This window comes from Simochromis diagramma, unplaced genomic scaffold (assembly GCF_900408965.1).
Source record: "Simochromis diagramma unplaced genomic scaffold, fSimDia1.1 OVJJ01000323.1, whole genome shotgun sequence".
Lineage (NCBI taxonomy): Eukaryota > Metazoa > Chordata > Actinopteri > Cichliformes > Cichlidae > Simochromis > Simochromis diagramma.
Window position 1 is genome coordinate 247,501 of NW_024386770.1, and position 10,342 is coordinate 257,842.

General features: G+C 46.0%; 1 protein-coding gene across 1 annotated transcript in view; it reads left to right on the forward strand.

The window, feature by feature from the left end:
- zgc:152891 (uncharacterized protein LOC767741 homolog) overlaps positions 1 to 10,342 on the forward strand; it is a 15,921-nt gene that overhangs the window by 1,146 nt on the left and 4,433 nt on the right. The window contains exons 3-14 of the mRNA XM_040038363.1: positions 897 to 1,091; positions 1,204 to 1,429; positions 1,582 to 1,663; positions 5,108 to 5,197; positions 5,283 to 5,398; positions 7,126 to 7,298; positions 7,377 to 7,520; positions 7,621 to 7,824; positions 7,954 to 8,040; positions 8,129 to 8,298; positions 8,390 to 8,493; positions 9,397 to 9,414. Coding sequence (XP_039894297.1) covers positions 936 to 1,091; positions 1,204 to 1,429; positions 1,582 to 1,663; positions 5,108 to 5,197; positions 5,283 to 5,398; positions 7,126 to 7,298; positions 7,377 to 7,520; positions 7,621 to 7,824; positions 7,954 to 8,040; positions 8,129 to 8,298; positions 8,390 to 8,493; positions 9,397 to 9,414 — 1,570 coding nt within the window. The 5' untranslated portion in view covers positions 897 to 935. The remainder of the gene's footprint in view (positions 1 to 896; positions 1,092 to 1,203; positions 1,430 to 1,581; positions 1,664 to 5,107; positions 5,198 to 5,282; positions 5,399 to 7,125; positions 7,299 to 7,376; positions 7,521 to 7,620; positions 7,825 to 7,953; positions 8,041 to 8,128; positions 8,299 to 8,389; positions 8,494 to 9,396; positions 9,415 to 10,342) is intronic.

A 10,342-nucleotide genomic window follows, 5' to 3' on the forward strand; every position in this document is an offset into this window, starting at 1 on the left:
CGGTGTTTTTATGGCTGATTTCTGTGCCGATTGTAAGCACGGAGCAGGAAGCTTCCTCGTCAGGCTGACAACGTGACCTTTAACAAGAAAGAGAGCAGTGTTTACTGCTTGTGGATCTGTCAGGAGAAGCCAGTGTGTTAGCTGGAAGCCCACGCTAACTGTCCTTCATTTCCAAGGCAAATGTGAGCAAGGTAAACAAATAAGCTGATGTCAGCATCAGCGGGAGTCCTGCACAGCACAAAGACAGAAATGTGTTTGTAAGAGTCGTTTTTGTTTCTAAGATAAATGAAAGCTGAAAGCAACGCGGTTTCACTATGAGTTTCACAGAGATGTAGCGTAACGTGTGAAGCATTCTGGGAATTTTTCTCTGTGTCATGGTGCAAAACAAAGACAGCAAACATGGAGAGAAAATAAGAAACTTTCCAACAAAATAATCAAAGTGTAACGTCTTTAAGGGCCTCGCTGTAGCCTTTCTCAACCTTAATGCAGCTCTGATGGTCCTGAGATGATAGTGACACTGACAGTTATGGTGGCGATTCTCATCTTCACAAATAAAACAGGAAGTGTGAGCTTCAGGTGAAACCTCAGTAAAGACTCTTGAAGCGGCCGTTTCACCACGTGAGGCTCTGATCATCCCTCCAGCCAGAGGTGAAGTGTCTTTGTGTCTGTCAGGTGATTCGGCTTAAACAGCTTAACCTCCTCCATCAGTTTCTCCTGAAACAGGCCACAACATGTCATATGATTGTTGGGTTTTTCTCTGTATCTATGAAGCGCCTTGAGGCGACTTTTGTTGTGATTTGGCGCTATATAAATAAAATTGAATTGAATTGAATTGAACATGTCTTAAATATTAATTTGCGGGTGAAAGGCTCACAAACCTGCACTCTGGCCACCAGGTGGCGCCGTCCAACTTTGTGCCCATCGTGCCCAACATAATGGCTTCCTGTCAGGAGTTTGAAGTGACCGTTCACACCTCACCTGGCCCCACCTGTGGAACCTTTAGCCACCTGTGGCTTAGCCTGATTGGCTCTGAGGGCGAGACTCCGCCCATCCGTGTGACCGACGGCAACAGTCATCTCCTGCCAGGATCGGTGAGTTTTGAGATTCATTCATTTGTAGCGTTCGCTGGGAGTACTGAAGGGCATGGTTTATGGTCAGTACTTGGAGTTTTATTTTGACGGTGTCTTCCTGTCATGCTCACAGGTGTGTCCAGTCCGGGTTCAGGCCAGCAGTCCTCTGGGTCGCCTGATTCTGGTTCGGCTCCGGCTCGAGGTTCAGACCAGATTTCCAAACCTGGACTGGCACTGCAGCAGAGTGGAGGTCTGCAGGCTGTCTAAAGGTCAGGGGTCAGACTCAGAAACACAGGTGTTCCTGTGCGACAGATGGCTGCGGCCAGCAGATGGCGACGTGGAGCTCCGGAGTGGAAAGTGTGAGTGACGTTTAATGACCGTTAGGAGGAAAGAGAGGCATGTGGACCCAAGCACAAAAACCTCTTTATTTCCTCACATCATCCTGCAGGTGTGCCCATGCAAATCATTTCCTTTGAATCTAAAAGCAGTTCTTCCTGTTGTTGGTCCACAGTGTGTTTGCTGGAGGAGGAGACAGAAGAGAAGCTGAAGCAGCAGAGGCTCAGACAGCTGCAACATCAGCAGCAGCTCATCAGGTACCTGATGTCACAGTGTTAGCATGCTGGTTTACCTTTGGTCCTCTTACAGCGCTCTGACTGGCCACATCCTGGAGTCCTGCAGAGGGGCAGCACGCAGTGTTTGTGAGCTGTACTCTGTGGGCGGCCGGTGTCATCCAAACACGATAACATGTTTACAGCACACTGATATCTGACCTTTGATCTATGACCTTGAATGCTAAAATGGGGTATTATATTATCTTTACCCATATGGCTGGAGCAGAACTGGCTGAAATATCTAGAAGATCCTGTCGTTAATTAATGCTTCGATCTTAAATATGATCAACTATCTCTAATAATCAGCTATGTACCACAGGCCTTCAAGCTGGCTGTAGTTAAACCTTTACTCAAAAAGCATCTCTAGACCCAGCAGTCTTAGCTAATTATAGGCCAATCTCCAACCTTCCTTTCATATCAAACATCCTTGAAAGAGTAGTTGTCAAACAGCTAACAGATCATCTGCAGAGGTTTATTGAAGAGTTTCAGTCAGGTTTCAGAGCTCATCACAGCACAGAAACAGCTTTAGTGAAGGTTACAAATGATCTTCTTATGGCCTCTGACAGTGGACTCAGATGGCCCCGCCCCTCCCTGAGCCTGGTTCTGCCAGAGGTTTCTTCCTGTTAAAAGGAAGTTTTTCCTTCCCCCTGTCACCAAAGTCCTTGCTCACAGGGGGTCATATGATTGTCAGGGCCTTTTCTTACAATATAAAGCACTTTGAGGTGACTGTTGTTGTGATTTGCTGCTGTTTAATTAAAACTAAATTGAATATGGTATTTCTGACATCATAGAGTATCATACTGAAAAAAAGAATGTTGCGCAGCGTCTCCATGCCTGTTCGTGTGATATATATATACATATATACAAGAGGCTAAGCATATGTATATATTAGGGGTGCAACGATACTCGTATCGATATTGAACCGTTCGATACAGTGCTTTCGGTTTGGTACGCATATGTATCGAACAATACAACATTTTTAATTTATTTCATCAACTTTCCTTCTGACGATGCTGTCTGTGTTGAACGCTCAGTGGATCTGCATTTGACTACTCCGCCTAGGCTGCACTGTCGAGCGCAGATCCACTGAGCGCAGCGCAAGCTAGCAAGACAGAAGCTAAGCTCCTTGCAACATGGCAAACTGAACCTCCCCCACCCTCATTCAGATCTGACCTTTGGAATTATTTTGGTTTCCATGTGACGTATGACCCTGAAGGTAAGCGCGTCATGGACAAAAGTAAAACAGGATGTCGGATGTGCCACGCAATGCTCAATTACATTGGTGGGCACTACTGCGTTAACGCAGTTAGCTAATAGTATAGAAGCGTATAGTATAGCTTTTATTTTGGAAAGAGCCATTTCTCTGTAATAAACTCTCTTTTCCAAAGATGAGCAATTTCTTGATCAGATAGATTTATTTTTTTATTACTTTGTTGTTTCAGCAACATTAAATTTAAAAACTGTACGTTTGAGTTAAATATATATTTATACTTTTAATAAATGACAAATTAAAAAAGCATGAACATTTTTTTGTATCAAAAAAATATCAAACCGAACTGTGATTTTTTTGTGTATCGTTGCACCCCTAATATATGTATATATATATATATATATTAGGGGTGCAACGATACACAAAATTCACGGTTCGGTTTCGGTTCGATACTTTGGTGTCACGGTTCGATATTTTTTCGATACAAAAAAAGTTCATGCATTTTTAATTTGTCATTTATTAAAATTATAAATATATATTTTAACTCAAAAGTACAGTTTTTAAATTTAACCCTAACCCTTGTGCGTGTTTTTTATTTTGACAGCGAATGCGCACCTGCGGACCACTTATGTGCAGCCCTGGTTATTTAGCTCGTCATATTGCAGCCACAGAAATTCTTTTGTCCATGAAACCATAAAGCTGCACTTTCTTTTTGCCTTATAGTCTGATTTGTCATAACTTCTCCGTTTTGTGGTAAGCTTTTCTTTGGCTGTCACTTCTTCACCCTGACCTGTCTTATTTGGCTCAGCAGAACTGAAATGCTTTTACACGCTCACTCACATAAGCTCAGCGATTCTCTGCGCGATCAACCTCTCACATGTTTAAGCTGCGGGAGATTTCACTTGTCATGTTTGCATAGTAAGCTAACGATTAATAAGACGATGTCAGAGGAATTGGTGCACAAATTATCATCACTCACAGATCAGTGCTGTCGCTCTCTATACACAGTTCGCACGATTGCAAAGTGAAAGCAAAAAAACAAGCGCAAATTCAAACGCGACTTCAATATGTCACATATTGACAGTGGCTCACCGATGCCAATGACATAATTACCCAGCTACATTTCTGAAAGAATGCAAAAGCATTGACATATATTTTTCCTACAATAGCCCGACGGGCAGGGAAGAGATAGATTTTGGTAGCCCGACTGAAAAAAATCGCTAGCTCCGGGACGTCGGGCTAGCGATATTGCAAGCCCTGTATCTGATTGAGGAATCACTCATCTTTGGAAAAGAGAGTTTATTACAGAGAAATGTCTCTTTCCAAAATAAAAGCTATACTATCCGCTTCTTCTGGGCTATATTCTCAGCAGCATAAGGAGAATCATGTGCTAACAGCTGTCTAAATGCCTCGGCTAAAGTTAGTAGCATGCTTGCTTTTTTTTGTCTGCTTCCACTTGTCTTTGCACTAGGATGATGTCGGCGTAAATGTGCAGTCATATTCGTTGTGTTCCCACTAGTGCTTTCAGGTTAATCTCGTTGAAATGACCTTAACGCCACAACACGGCAAACACGTTAACGAGCTAACTGCGCTAACACACTAGTTCACACCAATGTAATTGAGCATTGCATGGCACATCCAACATACTGTTTTACTTTAGTCCATGACTCGCTTACCTTCAGGGTCATACGTCACATGAAAACCAAAATAATTCCAAACGCCAGATCTGAATGTTGCAAGTAGAGCTTAACTTCTGTCTCGCTAGCTTGCCCTGCGCTCTTCCTTCTGACTATGCTGTCTGTGTTGAGCGCTCAGTGGATCTGCGCTCGACAGTGCAGCCTAGGCGGAGTAGTCGAACACAGATTCACTGAGCGCTCAACACAGACAGCATCGTCAGAAGGAAAGTTGATAAAATAAATTACAACTGTTGTATTGTTCGATACATATGCGTACCGAACCGAAAGCACTGTATCGAACGGTTCAATATCGATACGAATATCGTTGCACCCCTAATATATATATATATATATATATATATATATATATATATATATATATATGTATATATATATATATATATATAATATGTGTGTGTGTGTTTGTGTTTTCTAGAATGATTCAAAAACACAGAGATGAATGACATGTGCCATTTTTGGTGTCTACCATCCTACAAAATTTGAAACTGACAGCTTGAAAACTGGTTGTCTCTCGTTCAGGTGGCGAATCTTCGTTGATGGCGCTCCGCAGTGCGTTGACGTGAACAGTCTGTTTGAACTCGGGCCAAACCTTCTTTACACGCAGAAGAGGTGAATGCTAACAGTTGGTGCACATCGTGAATGAAATGTGGTCTGAACCAGCTGGCTTGAGCTGTGTTTGTCCCTCTGTCCTCAGTCCGGCTACTAACCTGTACTATCTGAACGGCTTCACCACCCGAGTCGAGTCCTGGAAGAGTTTTTCAGAGCTGGAGATGATTTTCACCTACAGCGCACAACAGAATGGCATCGCCAGTAAGAAACAACGCAGCACATCTCATTCATCTTTGTGTTTTTGAACCTTTCTAGCTACAGGACATCGCTGCAAAGTTTTTATTTCCCCTTGTGGTTATTCTGGGTCTTTATTCTTGTATTTACTGTATCGTTCTTTCATCATTTGTATTTATGTTTTAGTAGTTTTGTGTCTTTTTGATTATTTTGTGCTTTTTGTTGTAGGTTTCTGTGTTTTGTGAGCATCTGTAATTGTTTTTTTTTTAGCGTTGTATCTCTTGTAGAGTGTTTGTGGGTAGTTCTTTGAGCCCGATCGCCTCTTTGGCTCTTGGCGAAGGCGGTTGTACTTTTCTCCTCTCCTCCTCTCCCTTATCTTCCCTGCTTAGCCTCTTGTGTCCTTGTCTTGTCTCGTGTGTGTTACTTTCCCTGGAACACTCTCTCACAGTCTGTTTCTAAAACCTAAAGAGAATTATGGATTTGATCAACTGGTCTCTGAATGCTATTGACACCCTTTTCTCAACGAGAAATCTGGGCTTGGGTGAGCCCGAGTGCCCTGGAGGGACTTTCCCTGCCGGATACACGATGGACGGGTGGCAGAGGATCGTGTGCCTGGCGGGACTGTCGATCGAGGACGCTGAAGATATCTACCTATTTGGAACCATGGTAACAGGGTTCTTGCTGATCAGAGCTGGCTTGGCCCTGACTTATCGGAGAATTAAGAAAGCGGAACCAGCTGTTCAAACCCCCACGAGGCTGCCCGCTGGGATTGGAATGATGGCACGAGGTGCGGCTTCTCAACATGGGCTCACTGAGTGCAGCATGGTTAAGAGCTTGGAGAAGCTTATGGCTGCCGTCAACACTCAGAATAAGACCTCTGAGCGTACATTGGATCACATCTTGGAGCAGCTCACTGTGGTCGTGAGTTCTCAGAATCAGCTCTTTGAGCACAAGACTGACAACATCACGGAGCGTAAGTTTGATAACATCATAGAAAGCTCGCGGCTCTCCAACGGGAGATTGAGAGGCCAGTGTTGGACTGTAGAACTGCTTTGAAATTCATATGAGTTGTTCGCACTAAAGTAAAAACCACCATCATCATGCGGCTGTCCCTTCGGCGCCACCTGCGGTCTCAAGGCTGGAGCTGAACAACAACACCCTGATAACGACTGTGTTTAGACTGTTCTTCCCGTTCCATGCAAGGCCACCTGGGTTGGCTGGAGGACTGTTTACTTAGGCTGGCAGGGCGAAGGACACTGTCTCAGCTGAACTCTGGACACACACACACTGATAAGCACTCATCCCTCCTCCCTTTTCAAACGCCTTCGATGCTTGTTCCCTCCTGGAGGACACGGCGGGTCTGGGCAGGATGGCTGTGTGTGCCCCGGCTTACACCCCCTACCCGACCCTGTTGCTGGTCACGTGCTCTATAATGTTGTGCTGTGGACATTTCTGTGCTTTCTGTGCAGAGGAGTTTGTTTGTTTCCTGTTCTCACGCTGTCCTCCCAGGAGCCCAGCATGAGTAGAGGTCTCTTTTTTCCCCTCCTGGACTTTCCCATTGTAGTCTATATTTCAGTGTTTTTCCGTAATACTACCGGTGTCCGACCTGTCTCCCCATGTGATGTCTGTGTTGTGTATATAATGTCGGGGGGGGGGGGGCAACTTGCATGTGACAAATAAAGTCTTCTTGCTTCCTGACTCGGTGATCGGGCTCCGTGACAAAGAATAATGAGACGGTTGATTCTGTCTCTCAGGGTTCATTAAGGCTCATTGGATGGAGGATTGGTATTTTGGCTACCAGTGTCTGAACGGCAGCAACCCTCTCATGCTGCGTGAGACCCGCCACCTCCCTCCAAACCTGTCTGTCACCTCTGACATGCTCCGCCCCTTCCTGCCTGAAGGCTCCTCCCTCGAAAAAGAGCTACAGGTGTGTGCTGTTGTGACTTTCAGCTGTGCGTTATTTGCAGCTGCCCTTTTTAATCAGTGTGTTTGTTCGCTGTGACAGAAAGGCAACATTTACCTGTTGGACTACGAGGTTCTAGACGGTGTTCCAGCCAACGTGATCAATGAAAAGCAGACGTATCTGTCCGCCCCGCTGTGCCTTCTCCACCTGAACCAGCAGGGGCAGCTGCTCCCCATCGCCATCCAGGTTTGCTTCTTATGTAGAAACCTGACTGTGACGATTGTCTTCAGTTGGAATCCTGTTGTCTAAGTTCAGCCCATTCACCCTGGGAACATTCACCCTTCAGCTGCAGCAGAAACCTGGCCCTCAGAACCCGGTCTTCCTGCCCTCTGACTCTGGCTACGATTGGCTGTTGGCTAAGATGTGGGTTCACAGTGCAGACTTCCAGTGCCACCAGCTGATCTCACATTACCTGCGGACTCACATGATGGCAGAGCTGTGCTGCGTGGCCACGCTGCGGCAGCTCCCAGATGCACACCCGCTGCACCAGGTAAACCCCGCTCACCTGCAGCTCGCTCGACTTCACCCACAGGAGACCAGAGAACAGAATTGTTGTATCCAATCATTTCTGCTTTTAAATGGCTTGAGCTGTCTTTTCTCTCATTTCTTTTATGGACAGCTGCTACTGCCGCACGTCAAGACATCTTTAAAGATAAACTTCGGGGCCAGAGCGTCGCTGCTGGCCTCCAAAGGACTGTTTGATCAGGTAAAATGCAGGAAGTAACAGGAACCACAAAGAGGAGAACAAACAAGCAAAGTAAGATCTGTTGTGTTCCCTGGTCTCGTCCTTCCAGGCTGTCGGTTCTGGTCTGGCGACATTACCCCTTCTCCTCTCCAGGGGATCGGCCAGAATTTCCTATCGAACCCTGTGCGTCCCCGAAGACTTGAGCGACCGCGGTTTGGACAAACTGCCGCAGAGCTTCTACGCCCAGGACGCTCTGAGGATCTGGGACACAGTGCACAGGTAAACGAGCACACCTGAGAAACACGAACACTCGTGAAAATGTTTTATCCGATGGCAACAGGAGATCCTCTGTGATCTGTGTGTGTTGCAGGTTTGTAACCAGCTGGGTGGAACTGTATTACCATGGAGACGACGCGGTGCAGCGTGACCCCGAGCTCCATGGTTGGCTCACAGACATCAACGCTCACGGCTTCAGTAATGGTGCGTTTTAGCAGTTTCTCCAAATCACTTTGCACCATTTCAAACGATTCTGTCAGCAAACTGTGTTTACACGTTAAGTTAGTTCACAATAATATAATAATGATAATGACTGCTAGTTGTTATTAGAGAGAGCTGTGTCTCCTTTCATGCTGCAGTGGAACTGCAAGCGTAAAGTGGAGATGGCTGTAGGTATAGAGGTGTAGGTGGGGGGTGGAGCTCCTGATGGAGAGCTGCACGCACTGGCAGAGCTTCAGTCGGTGGATGTAAGAGTAACAGGTGAGCTCACAGCATCACGGGGCTCTGCAGAGACGAGCAGAGGGACCCGACATCAAACTGTGTCGACCTTTGGATCTGTGCGGAGGAGGATCTGAAAAGTTGCACCAATATAAAATGATACTGAGCAGATGTGTGTTTGACACTGTATGGTATTAAATATTGATAGTTTGATGTAATGATATAATATTAAAAGCAAAACGTTTGGATTTTAGTGGTTAAATAATTAGAGATAAATATGTATATTATTATATAAGATGACCACAGGATAGGTTTCCATGTTCGTGTGTTTTTATGTTCATTAACATTTGTTATTTATGTGCTTGGAACACTGAGCAGCTCTTTTTGACTCCGCCCTCGCCCACAGTACACATGTGCACGCATGCATTCACCTGAACATTGTGACTATGATGCCTCTGCACAGGTTTCCCTCAGCGCTTTCACACCAGAGCAGAAGTGGCCAAGTTTGTCACCCGCGCTCATCTACTCCTGCTCTGCTCTGCACGCTGCCGTCAACTTCTCCCAGGTGAGTCGGCCACTGCGAGAGACGGGAAAAGCTCGCGGCTTCCTGCTGAGGATGTCCCGCCGCCTCACGTTTGTCTCCTCTCTCTTGCTGTCCTCCAGCTGGACTTTGCCTTCTGGGTGCCAAACTGTCCGGTCGCCATGTTGCGCCCTCCTCCGCAGGTCAAAGGCGCCGTCACAGAAGATGACATCATGTCCTTCCTGCCAGATGTGAACACGACGTGCCGCGTCCTGATGGCGCTGAATGGCTGTCGCAGCCAGCCATCGACTTTGTGAGGCTCCGCCCACTCCTCATAAAACATTTACACTCACTTCTTCCTCAACTCCTCCTCCTCAAAATCTTTGTCATCTTCTTCTTTTCATCATTTACATTTTTTCTTCTTCATAAGCTTTTTCTTTTGGCTTCCTCCTCCTCCTCGGACACCACAGCCAAAACGGCCTCCATCTCCTCCTATCCCACCATCCTCCTGTCACTCCGACCCTCTGCACCTCCTCTGAGGTTCTCTTTCTGATCATTTTCATTTCAAATCATTGTAATGCGTCTCGTTATTTGTCACGTTTTTGAAGATTAAATCTGTGTGTCTCCCCCTGCAGGTTCCTCTCTGTCACTACAAGGAGGCTATTTTCAGGGAACGAAGCTCACCGCAGGCTGTTGGAGGAGGTGGCAGGCACAGCTCCGGGACATCTCGGACGCCATCGCAGAGCGTAAACAGTCAGCTGGAGCTGCCGTATCCGTACCTGAGCCCCAAGCGCATCGAGAACAGCGTGGCCATTTAGTAACTGTCATCGTCCTCACCTGCGATCATCATTTCCAACAGGAAAAAAACCTCTCCATGCACCTAATTATCGATAATCGTTCCTGTTTTTTAATCTGATCATGTGATGGACTAATCGTTTCTGCTGGGATACTTCTCTTCAAACCGCAACATTTTTCACGTACTAACTTTTTTTTTTCTTCGAGGTGACTGTAACGCGCCTTAAACTCAGATGTTCTCCGACTCTGGTGAAGGACTCACGATGAAAAATGTCTTGCTTTGTGAGCTCACCA